The 18519-nt window shown below is 30.5% G+C and overlaps 1 protein-coding gene and 1 pseudogene across 6 annotated transcripts; both read left to right on the top strand.

Annotated features, from left to right (window-relative positions):
- The first annotated feature begins 1228 nt into the window (after positions 1-1228).
- LOC137815024 (uncharacterized) lies at positions 1229-3913 on the top strand. Of its 6 annotated transcripts, none has more exons than XM_068618037.1 (5): positions 1229-1400; positions 1722-1939; positions 2411-2556; positions 3270-3424; positions 3634-3913. In XM_068618037.1, the coding sequence occupies exons 3-5, from the start codon at positions 2458-2460 to the stop codon at positions 3716-3718; spliced, it is 339 nt and encodes a 112-aa protein (XP_068474138.1). In that variant the 5' UTR covers positions 1229-1400; positions 1722-1939; positions 2411-2457; the 3' UTR covers positions 3719-3913. The 6 variants fall into 6 exon arrangements, 3 of the variants coding, with proteins under 3 accessions (XP_068474138.1, XP_068474140.1, XP_068474139.1); XM_068618039.1 differs by having other exon boundaries at positions 1240-1400; positions 1801-1939; XR_011081711.1 differs by having other exon boundaries at positions 1242-1400; positions 3233-3424.
- Positions 3914-9097: 5184 nt separating this feature from the next.
- On the top strand, positions 9098-11975 carry LOC137816113 (protein NRT1/ PTR FAMILY 5.6-like; annotated as a pseudogene).
- The last annotated feature ends 6544 nt before the right edge of the window (positions 11976-18519 follow it).

Genomic DNA, 18519 nt, shown 5'->3' with positions numbered 1-18519 from the left:
ATCATTATCAAAGAACATGCTTATTTTTTTATTTTAGTATTTAATTTTAAAACATAATTAGGGTTTTAAAAATTTGTTTTAAAATTATACAAATTAATGACAAAATCAAATAACAGAAATTCAATTGAAAAACATAATTTTTTTTAACACTATATAATGAGAATATAAGGTCTCAACTAAAAATTGGAGTTAAAAATTAACTAATACTAAATTAATTGTAATACATAATTATATGTTTGTTAAGGGCGTAGTTAAACAAGGAAAAAAAAAAGTAACTAACGTACCCTGTGATCAATAAGGGTGGCACCTATCCTCAATAAAAAAAAATGTGAAATAAAATACCACAAACATTAATATTGCTTCTCAATTTCTCATGAGGATTATGACTCAATAGTAACATACACAGAGTCTGATTTCATAATAGAATTTCCACAATCTTAATTATTTAAAGTTATTAAAAAAAAAGTTTTAATTGAAGTTATTTAGCGGATGTTTGTATAATTCCAGTAATTGATTTAATTAATGAAGGTCCTTTTAAAATCTCAACAAAATAATAAAAGTTTTATAACCTTAGTTAAATTCTAAAAGTTTATTTTTAAACCTTAGCCATATAAAGAAGGTTTTTTTTTTAACGTTCGTTAATTTTCAAAGGTTTATTTTAAAATCTTTATAAAATAATGGAAGTTTTTTTAACCTTAGTTAATTTTCAAAGGTTTATTAAAACCTCCATAAAATAGTAGAGGTTTTTTTAACCTTAGTTAATTTTTAAAGGTTTATTTTAAAACCTTAGCGAATGTTTTTTTAACCTTGGTTAAGTTCTAAAGATTTATTATAAAATCTGATCAACCTAATGAAATTTTTTTTAACTTTAGTTAAGTTTCAAAAAATTTATTTTAAAACATCAATAAATAAAGTATTTTAGATTTTTTCAAATTTCAATAAATAAATATATTTTTTTATAAATAAGTAATTAAAATTATAATTTCAATATATTTGATAACTAAATTTTTTAGATTTTAAAAAAATATAAGTTTAAACATGTAAACTTTTTTAAAAATGTTTTTAATCTTAAATATTTATTTAATTAAAATTAATTAATTTTTTCTTTATTTTATATAAATATTTTTGTTTAAAAAAATTAGTTTTTTAAATTTTTCCAAAAATTTATTTTCAAATCTTAGGAAAACACTCCATACTTTTTCCAACTTGAATGACTAAAATATATAATTTTAAGTTTCAAATTTTTTCTTCTTTCATCTTCTTCCTTACTTTCCCTTTCTCGTCCATTAGTTAATTTAATCTGCTTCTCCTCCTCCATCACAAAGTTGTTTCTTCACTTCCACCACGTAATTGCTTCTGCTGCATCACGAAATCGCTTTTCTAAAACTTTGCTTAGGAAGGTAATTGGTTTCTTCTTCCTCTTCTCAATATAATATTTTAATTATTTAGTGAGGGAATCACAAACGCTGACCTTCTCTCTCACACGCTCCTATAAACTCTCCTCCATCGTCATCACCATGACTTTTCTCTTTTTTCATTATTTTTTCTCCGTTTCCATTGTCGATTTATTCTGTGGCATTGAATTTCTGAGCTGCTTGTGTGGTGTTCGGATATGATTTTAGATCTGATTTTGGATTTGATTTTGGTGTATTCGATTGATTTTTTTTTCTCAATTTGATAGTTTATTGTCATAATTTTAATGCGAATTGCAATTTAAACAGCTTATCTTATGATGTGTGATGTGTTTGATCTGCGGGGAAAACGATTTTGGGACCTGACGCATCGGTTCGGACGCGGAAGGAGGAGGAGAGTTGTACGCGTGAGCAAGACGAAACGAGGGTGGCGGACTAGAGTGAGAGAAAGTAGTATACTTCCCGTGGTGAAAAAATAACACCAACTTCTTGTCATTATGCTTCTCTGTAATGCTGTTGCCATGGAGGTAATTAATTATCAATCTCACTTATTATGATTGAAGCTTGAGCTGTTTGAATGAAGTTCATGAGATGATTGGCTTTATGTAGACTAGACTAGTTTGCTTGATTATCTTGTTGATTATCTCACCTCGGGTTGCAAGCCCAGGGAAAAATGTAGTAATGCTCATTTGGCATATGCTCATACACTCAGTTTTTTTTTTAGAAGAAACATATAAAGTAGCAGGAAAATATAGTTCTAAAGTGATAGGTAAAAGTGGAGAGAGAGAAAACATTTTCCTTTGGTCTCGTGTTTGTTTTTCACGAGGAGACTTTTATCTTTATATTTTATTTCCTTGTTTGAGTTTTTGTTTTTAGTTAAGTTTAAATAGCACTTCACTAGTTTTCTTGAGGGTTTAAAACTTGAGTTGTCTCTGATGTTGATAACTACTTTATATGTCTATTGGTGGTTAATTTATTCATGTGGTCTTGCATAATAGGTACTGAACACGAGAAGTTTGGTTTTGAGTTTGGAAGCTTGCGCCCTATGAAGTATGAGCAAATAGCAGAATTGCTGAATGGAATTGCCGAGAGATTTGATTGGGATAAAATAATGGAAGGTGATAAAATTATTGGACTCAAACAGGTGAGTTAAAATTTGAATGAACAAGGATGTGAGACATTTCTTTTACAATTACAATTTAATTCATTTGTTTAAATTGCATTGTTATTGATGAAAATTTGAAGTTTTTTACAACTGGTAACTGACTATGATTGACATTTTTATTTTTTTAGTTAATAGCTATCTTTTAAGAATATATATATCTATAGTAATTTTACCTACTTTAGATATTTAATATAATATTCATATACGATAATGCTATAAATAAAAGTTAAGGATGCAGAATAAAAGAAAGTGTACTGGACTTTTCATTTGAAAGTTGTTATATTATAAATTGTTAGTTAATTATGATAAATAAATAAAAAAGTAATGCACAAAAGTTTCACATAAGATTTTAAGCTTAGTTTTCGACAAGGATGCAACAAAATGGCTACCCAAATTTATATCTAATGCATTTATGAGACTTTGTTGGAGTAGTAAAGATGCATTTGTGGTTAAGTCAGTTGAACCTTTTCAGTGCAACTGCCAGTAGGACTGCATTTATTAACTTTCTTTATTATTTATTAATTTATATGAAAAATCTAATTAATCATTTTTTATAAATTTTCTTCTTTCAATTACAATTTTATGTTTGATTATATTTTGGGTTTTGGGACAAATCAAAGCGAACTCTTATTTAAAAAACTAGAATAATTTTCAGATTTGTTGGGTATTACTATATATCTGTGACAATCCAGTGCAAGGAGTGTTGTGAAGGTGTGTCTAGTGCAAGGAGTGTTCTGAAGGTGTGTCTAATGTATTGGGCTATCATATATTGGGGTGCAACTTATGGAATTGATATGATAGGCATGTCTCTATTCAATGCTATTGGCCCTGCTGTAGGTGGTACAATGTAAGTTTTCTTATGATTTCTTCACTTTTGTTTGGCTTACCTCTCAATTCAAAAAATATGAATGTAGATCCCTATTTGGGATTAACATCTCAAATGATACTTGCGATAAGACCTGCTTGTAAATATTGAGATTTTAAAAAAATTTAAATAACTTGTTTTATTTTTTAGATTATAAATTTTTTTAATTATGATACATGTTTATATTGTAGGTTTCTGATCGAAGAAGTGTGTCAACTAATAGAACAAACTCTGGACATCAAGAGAAGCATAGTTGAAGAATATAGTATAATGTGAAAATGATTTCTCTTATTTTTGTTTTGTAAACAATATGATAGATTTTCATTTGTAGTACTTCATACCAATATTTTTTTATTGCTTTTTTCCTAATTCTTTTAACTCATATTTTATGTTTGAGTTTTAATTTAAGTGTGTATACTTGATATACTTTGATATAAATTTAAATTTAGTTATATATGCATAAATTTTCAATTGATGAGTGTTATATCCATTTATTTATTTATTTTTATTGAAAAAGTACTTTAACAAACATAGATAAATAAATACAATAGATGTAAATAATTGTGGTTGAAAAAGCACATGAATGCTTAAATGATAAACGAGTAAAAAACAAATGGTATTTTGCGGAGGTTTTGAAAACTTATGGTATTTCCCGGAGGTTTTGAAAACCTATGGTATTTTACGAAGGTTTTGAAAACCTATGGTATTTTATGGAAGTTTCGAAACCTATGGTATTTTATGGAGGTTTTGAAACCTATGGTATTTTACGGAAGTTTTGAAACCTATGGTATTTTATGGAGGTTTTGAAACCCATGGTATTTTTTGAAGGTCCTAAAATCTATGGTATTTTACGGAGGTTCTTAAACCCATGGTATTTAATGAAGGTTTTGAAAGACTTTTCCTTGGGTTTAAAAAAACCCCGGGTAACATATTCCCCAAGGATAATTTAGCAGGGGAAATTGTAACCCTGGATAAATGACTTAGCGGAGGTTTTAACCCTTAGTAATGTAAAAATAAACTCTCGTTAAAATAAACTGTCCAGCTATGTCATAACCCACACAAACCTTATGAGAACAAAATGTATTGGCTGTACCGCAATAAAACCAGCAACTGCATAAAAAGGAAAGAAAACTGCAGCACATATACACCAAAAATTATGACCAAGCTTTAACAGCATATCAGCAGCTTGACCAGGTTCCATCTTACACTATCAGCCAACACCATTCCCTTTGTTCATTCTAACATAAGCTAATTACTTCCTTGAACCTACTTAGTTCAAATCCTTCTTGAACCCCTTGATAATTCGTTGGGAGCCAAATCAGGAGCTAAGGTCTGGCCAGTTCCCTGCTGCACAAACCTCCTCTGCAACACCCGATAGCAATCTGCACACCTACCTCTCCCCTGCACTTCAAGATAAGGATGTTGCTACCCTCAGCAGCAGCCTCCTACCAAACATGTCCCAACTAGCAACACATCCATAGTATAAATTCCCTTTACAATATATCACTTAAATTAATATTGTTAACAAATATGAAATTTACTTCAAATTAATATATCAATACCCTTATGTTTATCTTATTATTTATTAACTTACTTTTCTTTACTTTAATTAGTTTTATAAAAAAAATAGTATTAAAAAATTATATCATTTTATTTAAAAAATATTATTTACAATTTTAAAATGAACTTATAGAAAAAGGAGAAACAACATTATTCATACTATTCATACTAGCGCAACACAGGCACTCACGTGCCGGTGTATCTGCATTTTTCATTTTTATTATTTATATATTCATATAATTTTAATAAATATTAAATTAAATTATATGAGAAGATATGTAAATTATCTAAATGCACCATTGATAATAATTTTATTAAGATTTTATGTTAATTTTTTTATATTTTTATTTTATTGTTTTTGAATATTAAATTTTGATTTAACTTGGGTGTAATCTTGAACTTTGTAAGGTTATCAAGATTAAAATTAAGATTTAAAAAAAATGGACCAGCAAACAATGTCAAAACATAATGCAAATGGTTGTATGTTGGAAGTTGTAGAATCTATCACCATATCAATTGAATCCACATCTTCCATGGCAAAGAAGTTGAAAAAAATAAAACAATAAACTAAATACAAATTACCAAACTTTCAACTTATGTAATATCTAATAGATCAAAGCATCAATAGACATAAAAACTTTGCCCGCAAAGCTGGGCTTAGGATTCATACAAAAATAAAAAAAAAAATTAAGAAAGCAATAGAAACAAAAATGTTCAAATCCTATAACAATGAGACTGCTTCGAACGCTTTGGGAAGTGCGAGAAGGAGGAAACAATGGTGGTTGTTGTTGTTGTACAATGGTGATTGAAGAGGGACTAAGATGGGTAGAGTAGGAGAAGAACATGGAGCGTGAAGGAAGAGAGTTCAAAATGTGTCAAAATTTATGAGCATTTTTTTTCTTTGGATGCAATTGGTGAAAACTACTCCTTATAAGGAAGTGGAAGAAAGTGGTAACCGCTCAACTACTCCTTATAAGGGAGTGGTGTTAATATATTTAATTTTCTATTTTAAATTATTGGGCTTTGTTTGTTTGACCCAACTTTCTTTTTCTGTTTCAGCTAGGTCTTAATCTTTTTCTTATATATACACCATGCATTTTACTCTCTAATATACAAGTGAATAAAAGTTTCTTTTATATTTATTTTTCTCTACAATTAGTATTCATCAAAACCTCTTTTTCTTCATTACGATTACATGCGATTACGTACGCTACATTAAAGCATCACATCAGACAAGAAATATTCATCTTCATTTACTGTAATAAGTGGATGTAACTGGTGAAAACTACTCCTTCGTAAGAAAGTGAATGTAAATGGTGACGGTGAAAACCACTGAAGAAATGGTAACCGCTTAGTAATAATCAAATTGTTCACGTTTGACCACTACTCACATTTCCTAATATTTATTTCTCTCTCATAAAACAAAACAGACACTCTCTCTCATTATGCAATTAATTTTCAAAATAAATTATCTCTTTCAATTCAAATGGTTGCTCCATTTATTTCAAATATTATTTCTCTCTCATACAAACACTCTCTCATTATGCAAATAATTTTCAAAATAAATTATCTCTTTCAATTCATAACCACTTATCCACCTCTCTTTCAATTCATAATCGTTCATCCACCTCTCTTTCAATTCATAATTGTTCTTCCACATCTCTTTCAATTCAAAACCGTTTTTCCACCTCTCTTTCAATTCAAAACCGCTCCACTAGGTATACCAAATATTGAATAAAAAATAAGAAATGGCACAATGACCATAATACAATAATAAAATTAAATATTAATATAAAGATAAAATGGGAAAAAAATTAAGAGCAGTTAAGAGAGGAATAAGAAATGACACAATGACCATAATACAATAATAAAATTAAATATTAACATAAGGATAAAATAGGAAAAAAAATTAAGAGCAGTTAAGAGGGGAATCCCCTTTATATATATATATATATATATATATATATATATATATATATATAGGTATAGATGATAAATATTGTTTCAGAGATGAGATTGACATTTATTTGACAGACTTGGGATGAATTGAGACATGATCGGCATGCTTAATCCCCGGCTTTATACAATAAGTAATGAGGTTTATTTTCAATATCAACAATATATTAATATATTTTACATAAAGAAAATTATTAAATAAAATCTAATTTTAGAGATCAAGATAATTATTACTATTTGATTGAATTAGAATTAGAGTTAGACTTCATCTTATAAACTAAAAATATTATTAATATCTAAAGTAGTTTCTATATATTACTAATAAAAATTTATAAAATAGTTTCTAAATTGTTATTTAACTATTGACTACAAAAATTTTAGCTACTTACTTACTATTTTATATTTTAAATTAATATTTATTAATCTTTTAAAAACTAATTTAGAATCTAAATTAGTTAAAACCTTGATAGTTAATTTAGATATCAATCTAAAAACAATTTTATAAATTTTTATTAATAATAGAAATCACTTTAAATACAAATAATTTTTTAATTTCCAAAATAATATATAATTTAGTGACTAATTATTGATATCTAATTTGGTCTAATTGCTTACTTTATTAGTAGTAATTAAGCAACTCTAACTGTAGTTTCACATTAGACTCTTATAATCTTATTCACTTTTATAGATATTATAGAATTTGAGTACGCATGAATTTAAATGTACTTACTAATATAAGACAACTAATTTTCATAACGTCATTCCCTATTTATATTATTTAATTTTTTTTCTATTCATAATTTATTCCTCTATTATGCAAATTATACATTAATTAAAATTAATTAAAATAATCAAATATTTATTATATCTTTTAAACTAATGAACAGAGTTTCCTATTTATATGATTCTCCATCATTTATTCTTCACTTCATTGTACTTTATTTTTGAAAGATTTATCTATAATCGCTAGATTCAAGAGAAACCAACAATTATTTTTTTTTCTTTTATTTTGATCTTTTGACCCTAGTATTAAAAAAAAATTATCAAATTGTACGCGTAAATTATAAGATGGATATTTCTCTTCTGGGTAAACTGATATTCAGATAAAATATTTTCTTCATTATAAAGTTTTTTTCCTGCGGGTGTGATTTTGGCCACCGACTTCTTCCTCGTGCTACTCGATGCTTTTGATAATCTGACCTCACCTGATTTTCTCTTAACTGGGTTTGTGCTAATCATGGACACTCTCATGGTGGATACTTATAATTGGGAGCTTAAGAGAGTCCTAACACAATAAGACCCTAGTATCTGCGGTTGACTTTTCATCAATTCTTTGAAAGCACGGGACTTGTAAGCTGTATATCTCAGGCAAATTTTAAGAGTATCATGATGCGATTGTTCTTTGCCGACTCCAGTGAGGACTGGAATTGACATAACAATAAGAAATGTTTATGATGAGAACAGTCCAACGTACTTATTGTGGAAAGAGTATTCAATACAGCTGGGATCTTAATTTACATGGCACTTGTCTATCTTCTTGTCACTGATTTCATGAATACAAGGAGGCAACAGAGTCGTAGAGTGTCAAACTGATCGATCAAAGCTGTGCATATCAAGTAGGGTATAATGTTGTGCACATTGACTATGGGAAATAGTAGATTTAGCATGAGGTAGACAAAACAGGACCATGTAAAATCATTTAGCGTAGACCTCAGCAACAAATCCCCAACCAGAGGCATTAGAGTTTCATGCATCACTTTAGTTTTCCATACACCAGAATTGTTTTTTTTTTCTCAACAATAAAATGAATTGAATTAAGTGGGATACTTCAGGGTATACTTCTCCCTAAGACAAAGAGAAGCCTACTGCATAACCATATGTAAGAACAACAAACCAGCATCAGCACATAGTAGACACGCTTAACAGATACATCAAAACCAGCATTAATACACCACCCGGATAGCACCACCAGAAAAAACTTTACAGGCAAAGATACTTTATAACCCACTAAAGTGGTTTCCTCTTTTAAAACCTTTCCATTGTGGAACAACAAATGCTGTCCACACGAGTAATTATCATTGCCCTGTACATCTTCATTATTCTTGTTGACATCCTTAACATAGTGGTTGGGCAATCGTGGTAGATATAATGTTGTTCACAGCCTGAATTTGCACCAACGGATCAGCAAAGCACAGTTGGTATAGGATGTTGATTGGCAACCCAACCCCTGCACAGACCCCAACCATCCTTTTGTTCATACACCTCACCGTAACACAATACAATCTTCGGCTTTGTATCTTTAGCTTCATTGTACACGAAGCAACAGTGTAGTGACAGGAAAAGTTGCACACTCACAGCAACCAGGCCAGGGCAGCCAAGGCCCTTTTACACCATCATTCTACCATCAACCCCTCCTACGCCCATTATACTTCAGCTCCCTCCACCAAGAGTTGATCGACGTCCACATACCCCAACACTACTCCTGCACATCAGAAAACCCTCCAATACCACCCTGACCAGCCTTTAACGTCACCAACATCAGACCCTGGAGCCTGTTCCAAGCACCACAAAGAACCCTACGGACCAACTCCTAACCTACTGATACTCATACCATGTACCATCAGTTTTGAACCTCCATCCTTCTCTCATTATAGCTACTTATGCATAACATTGGGTTCATCATCCAGCCAGCAAAGCAGCAAGCAGAAGTTTGTTCTTTATGTTTAAGCCATAACCAAGATTTGAGCTGGGTATTGTAGAAGATTTCTTTCGCGTCTACCACTCCTTGATCGAACACTATTGAGTTCCTTTGCTCCCATATGCATCGAACTACTGCTGCCCACACTCCTCTCCAAATCAGATTATGTTTATTGTTGCTTTGAGCCAAGTAAAAGCTTTCAAAGTGAATCATAATCTCATTATGTTGGACAGATAAAATCCCAATCCATTTGTGGCACACATTCCATACTCATAGGGCATGAGTACACTCCACGAATAAATGTTGGCATGATTCCTCTTTTGTTTGACACAAGGCACATAGAGTATTCTGCATCACCACCCCTCTCCTGTTTAAGGTCACTCTGGTGGGTACTCTACCCAAGAGTACCCTCCAAGTTGTGGTCAACACATTAGGAAAAGCCTTAGCCTTCCAGAGATACTTAAAGGCTTGACACTGGGTGCCCCTATTAGGTTTGTCAATGAGATCATAAGCTGATCTCACAGAGTAACGTCCTGAATCATCACCCGTCCATAACTGCACATCATTGACGTCCTTGATATACACCAGAATTGTTATTTAGCAGGTTCTCCATTTAGGTCGCTCTCCATTTACGTATAATTTAATCTACGTGTTATTTGATGTTGTTGAGAATCAACTACGAATAATTGCGTACAATAATTACGTATAATTTGATAATCATTATTTCTTTAATAGAATACACGTGTAACGCAGAAAATGAAGAAGATCGTGACGTAGGAAAAGCTATGAGGTACAAAATAGTTGTTTTGCATCGATTTTGATTGCTAGTGCAATTGGGGTGTGTATTCCTCTTTTAGGCAAAATGATACCTGCATTGAGTCCGGAGAAGAATATGTTTTCATTATAAAGGTATTTGTTGCGAGAGTGATTCTGTTCACTGGCTTTATCCACGTGCTACCCGATGCTTTTGAAAATTTGACTTGCGTATAATTGCGTACAAGAATTACGTATAATTTCATAATCATTATTTCTTTAATAGAATGCCGTGTGACGCAAAAGATGAAAATCGTAACCGAGGAAAAGCTATGAGGTACAAAATAGTTGTTTTGGCATCAATTCTGATTGTCAATGCAATTGGGGTGTGTATTCCTCTTCTGGACAAAGTGATAATTGCGTTGAGTCCGGAGAAGTTATTTTCTTCATTATAATGGCTTTTGCTGCGGGTGTGATTTTGTTCCCTGGCTTCATTCACGTGCTACCCAATGCTTTTGAGAATCTGTCATGCGTATAATAATTATGTATAATTTGATAATTATTATTTCTTTAATTGAATGCACGTATGACGCAAAAGATGAAGATCATGATAAAAGAAGAGTTGAGGTACAAAATGTTGTTTTGACATCAATTTTGACTACTAGTGCAATAAACACAAGAACAACAAAAAATTGTCAATGAATAATTACTATCAATTGTCGATGACTCCTAACATATAAAATAATATATATATTAGTAACAATTAAATTTTACATAGATGTGCATTAATTTATACTTACTAATGCAAAATAAGGTGTTAAGTACACCTTTTTGCCTCTATTTTGAAATGTCTCTATTAAATACGTTTAGGCCTAAATTTATTTCCAATACAATTAATAGCAACATGGTAATAATCTATATACGTAAATATTATTTTTATCAACGTAAAGATGATCTAAATACCTTGAACATTAAAAAAAATATTGTTATAATAATATATTGAATATATTAAAAATTAATAAAAATTTCCTTACATCCATCGAAGTTGTATTACTGATACCTATAACTTCAGGTTTGCATGCTGATAATTGTTCTTGCGCCGAGTCACTAAAAAGTAATTAAATGTTGTTGTGAATGATTCACACCATAACTTGGTGACAGGTAAGAAAGGTTTATGAATTGGTTTTCTTCCTTTCTCGTTACTATATTTCCTTGGGTAATGGAGGATATAAATCATGCTTGGAAAGCTTTGGAACTGACCAATTTGATGAAGATCACTTGGAAGAAAGGAAGAAAAATGTCTTTCTTCAACTGGTGAAACTTTGCATTGTGCTTTGCGTCAATGCCTAGTGCAACAGTGGTTATTTATGTTCAAAACTTTGTTAGGTGTGGAGTTACTTGTCTCATAAGAACTATTTTTATGGCTCTCACTATCATAGGTTTTTGTGCAGGAAAACCTTTATACAAGTGCAAAACAACAAAAGGAAACCCTTTAACACCAATTTTACAAGTCTTAATTACAGTAGTAAGGAAAAGAAATTTGTCTTTCCTTCAAATCCTACTTGATAGTATAAGGTGTCATAGTCAGAGACGTTCAAAGGAAGGCATATGATAATCTTTAGCACACTCAATTATTATTACAAAATAGAATAGAGATGAACAAAATGGAACAAAGATGAACAAAAGAGTAAACTGAAGACAAAGGATATGATAATGAATATCTCTTCTTTCTTATTATTCAAATCAAAACAAATGGTCTGAATATATACAAGTAGTACACTCATTCTAGGGTTTAATTAAAGAAGGAAATAATCAATATTAAATACTCGAATCATAACACACAAAGATAAAATAAAGGTTATTCCCTTCTATAAAGAGAAATAACTGATAATTAGAAAAGACACCCAATTATTCTTGAACCAACTGATAGTTAAAAAAGACTCCCAATTAATATTATGATCCTTCTATAACTCTGGTATCTGTATCCTTTAATACCCCGCCACAAGCTGGAGAGCAAATATTAATGAGACCCAGCTTGGAACAAATATTCTTAAAAGATTGAGGACTTAAAGCTTTGGTATAAATATCAGCGAGTTGCTCTGTGGTGGAAATGGGAAGCAAATGGATGAGACCCTTCTTTAATTTTTCTCTGACAACGTGACAATCTATTTCTATATGTTTTGTACGCTCGTGAAATACTGGATTTGCTGCAATGTATCTTGCTGAGTCATTGTTACAGTATAAAAGAGATGGTTGCTCAAAAGGAACTTTGAAATCTTGAAGAAGATAAGTTAGCCATTGAATTTCACATGTAACAGTGGCCATTGCCCTGTATTCAACTTCCTACGCTCATGAAACATTGAATTTGTTGTAATGTAAAAGAGATCATTGCTCAAAAGAAACTTTAAAATCTTGAAGAAGGTAAGTTACATGAACTCTTTGATATTGTTCCTTGCTTCTTTGATTTCCAAGATATGAGAGAATTCCCAAGATACACACTAAAAACCAATCACTGATTGTCTTGAATCACTGCAGGTGCCCCAGTCACTATCACAAAAGGCTTTGAGATGAACAGAAGTAGTGGAAGAGAAAAATAAACCAAGACTTGGAACCCCTTTGATATATCTGAGAATTCTAATCGCTGCATTATAGTCAACAATTGTAGGCTTAGCAAGACACTGAGAAAGTTGTTGCACAGAGAATGTTATGTCAGGTCGGGTATTAGTGAGATACATAAGCCTTCCAATCAATCTTCTGTAGGCTTGAATATATGTGAAAGGAATACTTCCAGTAGAAGAGAATTTCTCATGATTATCAATAGGAGTGGGTGCAGGTTTGCAGGCTAAAAGACCTGCATCGGTTAATAATTCCAATGCATATTTCCTTTGATTTACCATTATTATTGTCTTACTTCTTGCTACTTCTAGACCAAGAAAGTATCTTAAATTCCCAAGATCTTTAATCTTGAATGTCTGATTCAAGGCTTGTTTGATTCGAACAATCTCTTCTTTATCATTTCCTGCCAATATTATATCATCCACATATACCAATAATGCTGTAAAAGATCCTTCAGAAGAATTAATAAACAAGGAATGATCATTCATAGATTGAGTATATCCTATAGAAAGCAAAAATGATGACAGTTTGGCAAACCATTCTCTACTGGCTTGTTTAAGGCCATATAAAGCCTTTTTTAGTTTACAAACTTTTCCTGGTAGAATAGAAGTCAATCCAGGAGGAGCAACCATGTATACATCTTCTTTCAAATCTCCATGTAAAAAGACATTGGTTATGTCTAATTGTTTCAATTCCCAATTATAAATAGAAGCTAAAGAAAAAAGCAACCTTATGGTGGTCATCTTTGCTACTGGATAGAAAGTATCGAGGTAATCAATGCCTTCTGTTTGTGTATATCCCTTTGCCACTAACCTTGCTTTATACCTTTCAATTGTTCCATCAGCCTTATATTTTATTTTGAATTCCCATTTGCAACCTATGGCAGCTTTGTTCTGAGGCAGAAGAGCAGTCTCCCAAGTTTGATTTGACTCTAAAGCATATATCTCACATTGTATAGCTTTTCTCCAACAGTCATGTTTCACAGCTTCAAAATAAGTGTTTGGCTCAACATGTGAAGAAAGAGACATAACAAAAGATTTGTAAGAAGGTGATAAATTGTTATAAGACAAAACAGAATTCAAAGGATATTTAACGCTTGAAGATGTACTGGAAACATTAAGATTACAATGATAATCCTTTAAATACTCAGGTGTTTTTTTTATTCTTGTGCTTATTCGGACAAATGGATTTGATTCAGAACTTTGTTCTATATCATGATTTTCATTGAGGTTTTGATCTATATGGGAACAATCTTCTTCTGAAACCTCAATTTGTGACTCACAATTATTATCACTGCTATTTTCAACATTATCACAAGGTGTATTATCACAAGGTGCAAGAATGGCTTGTGATGGCTGACTTAAGACAAATTGATCTTCAGCAAACAAAATTTGATCATTAACGTCAAGATTGTTAGTTTCATTGCTAGTATCTTGAACCCTTTGGTATGGAAAAACATGTTCATAAAAGACAACATCCCTAGACACAAAAATTTCTCTTGATTGAATATTCAACAAAATATATCCTTTTGTCCCCCGTTGAAAACCAATAAAAACACATTTTGATGCTCTTGGATCAAATTTTCTTCTATTTGTTGACAAGGTGCTAGCATAACATAAAGAACCAAACACCTTTAATCCATTAAACTTTGCATCAGTTTTGAAAAGCATTTCATGAGGAGAAAAATAGTTTAAAACAGGTATGGGATTGTATCATAAGAGCTCTTGTTACATCTAATAAATGACCATGTTTCCTTTCAACTATACTATTTTGTTGTGGAGTATTGACACATGATGTTTGATGTATTATTCCTTTACTGACAAAAAAATTAGTCATGAAAAATTCAGTTCCATTATCACTTCTTATTATTTTTATTGTTGTCTCAAACCGTGTTTGAAAAAAAATAACAATTTTCCAAAACCTTAACAACTTCAGATTTTTGTTTCAAAAGAAAAATCCATGTGTACCTCGAATAGTCATCAACTATGGTAAAAAAAATATTTATGACCATGAATTGATGGTATTGAGTATGGTCCCCAAACATCTACATGAATCAAATCAAAACATTTTTTTGATTTAGATGTACTAATAGGAAAAGAAAGTCTTTTTTGCTTTGCAAAATGACAAACATCACAAACAAAAGATTTGTTATATTTAACAAAAGGAAATTTATTCTTGATAACATCAATACATTTATTTGAAATATGACCTAATCGAAAATGCCAAAGGGTTTCTAGATCACTAGCACTGACATTAACAGTATTGATGGTGTGTGTACATTCAATGGGTTTAATTTGAAATTTCTGGTAAGATGGGATCCTGAGTATATAAAGTTTATCTTGCGTCTTAGCGATTCCAATCATCTTCATTGTTATTTTGTCATGAATGTGACAACCATTAGAGTCAAAGGTAAGAACACAAGATAGTTTATCAATCAATTTTGCTATGGAAAGAAGATTAAAATTGAAGCAAGGAATGTACAAAACATTGTCTATGACATGATTTTGATTGAGAAAAACACTTCCAGAATAATTGGCAATGACTTGATTTCCATTTGGTAATTTGACATAAATAGGGTCAATTTGATGATATGAAGTGAAATAAGTTAAAGATGAACAAATGTGATCAGTAGCACCACTATCAATAATCCAAGAACTAAAAGAAGAAATAAAATTATTACCTGTTTGATTGGATGGATTGGAGGGAATAATAGAGACTTGATTAGAAGCATTGTCACTAGATTTGGTCTGTTGTAAAAGAGCTAACAATGTTTGATACTGCTCAAGAGTAAAACCAATTTGTTGAGACTCCACTTCTGACTTTGAACCTTCATGATTCTGCTCATTATTATTGAAATTTGTATTCTGAAAAACTGCATTAGTATGACTTTGATCATGATTCTGATTTTTGAACTTGAAATGAGGTGGAAAACCATGCTTTTTATAGCATGTATCAATGGTATGCTCTATCCTTCCACAATGACTACAAATTTTGGAAGTATATCCTCTTTCGTATCCAGCACCTCTGCCATAGGTTGTAGCATTGTTTTTATAACCTCCTTTGCTAGTAGCAATCATTGCCTTGGATTGATCACCAAATATTTGCCTCTCTTATTGTGTAACAAGAGAGCAAACTTTATTCAAGGATGGCAAAGGGTCCATCAATAAAATTTGAGTTCTCACAGTCGAATAATTATCATTTAACCCCCTTAGAAATTTGATAATCTGGTCTTGTGTTTTATATTTAGAAACATTCACAAGAGTATTGAATTTAGAGGCACATGAAGAAGCGGGCGGAAAAGATCAAGTTCATCCCAAACAATTTTTAACTGAGTGAAATAGTTTGTAACAGTCAACTCACCTTGTTTAAAAGAAGAAATCATCTCCTGGATATTAGAAATACGAATCATGTCTCCTTGTCCTTTAAATCATTCCATATGTCAAAGGCATTGTCCATACAGATGATGCTCTATGCGATAGATTGAGAAACAGCTTTGAGAATCCACGAAACAACCAACATATTGGCTCTCTGCCATGTTGGAAACAATGATTTGGTACGATTGGGAGTTTCTATAGTTCCATCAATGAAACCTATTTTGTTCTTTGAAATTAGGCTAATTTGAAACGAACGAGACCAATGATGATAATTTGGTCCCTCAAAAATAATAGGGACAATAAGAAAGGAAGGATTATCTTATGAACTAACATGGTAAGGTGAACTAAGATCTTGTGAGGGATCATCAACTTCACCCATGAATAAATGTAGCAAGCAGAGCTCTGATGATAATTGTCAATGAACAAAAGGGAACAGAGATCGTAACCTGGCTCTGATACCATATTACAAAATAGAACAAAGATGAACAAAAGAGTAAACTGAAGACAAAGGATATGAGAATGAATATCTTTTCTTTCTTATTATTCAAATCAAAAAAACAAATGGTCTGAATATATACAAGTAGTACACTCATTATAGGGTTTAACTAAAGAAGAAAATAATCAATATTAAATACTAGAATCATAACACACAAAGATATAAAATAATAATAAAGGTTATTCCCTTCTATAAAGAGAAATAACTGATAATTAGAAAAGACACTCAATTATTCTTTTCTATAAAGAGAAGCAACTGATAATTAGAAAAGATACCTAATTATTCTTCTTTATAAAGAGAAACAATTGATAATTAAAAAAGACTCCCAATTAATATTATGATCCTTCTATATCCGTATCCTTTAATAGTTATTTATCACACATAGACCTTGTCAAATTGATAATTAATATGTGCGGAAATAAACACAAATCAATGAATAGTTCTTTGACAAGGCTGCAATAATTGAAGAGGAACGTGTTGAGGAAAAGAAGATCCATAGAGATAGATTAATAACAGTGAAAGAAATCAAAACTTATTATAAATTTAGTTCCTATATGGCACCCACTTTGTCAAACATGCAGTTGTTATGAATTGAAAGATAATTGACAACTTCAAAATCTCAGCACCTTCCATGTCTTATGTTTTAGCAGTTGGTACCTTAATAACTATCCAAATTTATGACAGGATCATTGTTCCAATTTTGAGACAAGTCACTGGTAATGAAAGAGCCATTAACATCCTTACAACGATCAACGTTGGCATGACACTATTTGTCATACTCATAGAAGCAAAAAGACTAATAATGACTACACATGATGTCCTTTAAGTATAGGAGACCGACCACAATATTATGAGTGTGTTGTGGTTGATACCCCAATACTTAATCCTTGGTGAAGGAGATTCATTTTCCGAAGTTGGTTTGCAAGAGTAATTATATGATCAAGTTCTTGATTCAATAAGACTAGGGAATGAATTTATATCTTAGTGTGTTTGGAGTCGAATACTTCTTAAGGAGTTTTCTAATAATAATTGTGGACCATGTTATGGAATTGTAAATGCAAAATTTGGATGGTAAATATCAATACTATTAATATTATTAATAATAATATTATTAATAATATAAATAATATTTAATAATATTAATAATATTATTATAATAATTAATAATGTTATTAATTTGAATAATATTAATATTAATAAAATTAATAATATGAATGATATTAAATATATAAATAATATTAATAATATTTATATTATTAATTATATTAATATTGATAAAATACTACTAAGTATAATAATAATCATAACATAACAACAAAATTTGATTTATGTAATGGCTAAAGTTTTTTTGTCATTATTTAATAGATTTGGCTTCAACTCATACCAAAAAAGAGAGAACATTTAAAATCTTATAATTTATTTTTTTTTAAAGTTTTGAGTGTTTTTCTTTGAAAATAAATCTTTGAAAAAGTTAAAAAAAATTATATGTTGAAATTTACACTTTAAAAAAAAAAATTAGTTATCAAATATATTAAAATTATATTTTTAATAATTTGTTTATAAAAAACTTTAATTATATTTATTTATTGAGATTTGAGAAAATCTAAAATATTTTATTGATGTT

Source organism: Phaseolus vulgaris, chromosome 1 (assembly GCF_000499845.2).
Source record: "Phaseolus vulgaris cultivar G19833 chromosome 1, P. vulgaris v2.0, whole genome shotgun sequence".
NCBI classification, from domain to species: domain Eukaryota; kingdom Viridiplantae; phylum Streptophyta; class Magnoliopsida; order Fabales; family Fabaceae; genus Phaseolus; species Phaseolus vulgaris.
This window is presented reverse-complemented; position numbering and strand designations above follow the sequence as displayed.

Bases quoted from the DNA above. Each gene is read 5' to 3' on its own strand.
- LOC137815024 (XM_068618037.1), top strand. From the start codon at position 2,458: ATGAAGTATGAGCAAATAGCAGAATTGCTGAATGGAATTGCCGAGAGA. The intron at 2,557-3,269 runs GTGAGTTAAAAT...GTGACAATCCAG, and splicing joins AAATTATTGGACTCAAACAG to TGCAAGGAGTGTTGTGAAGG. The intron at 3,425-3,633 runs GTAAGTTTTCTT...TTTATATTGTAG, and splicing joins CCTGCTGTAGGTGGTACAAT to GTTTCTGATCGAAGAAGTGT.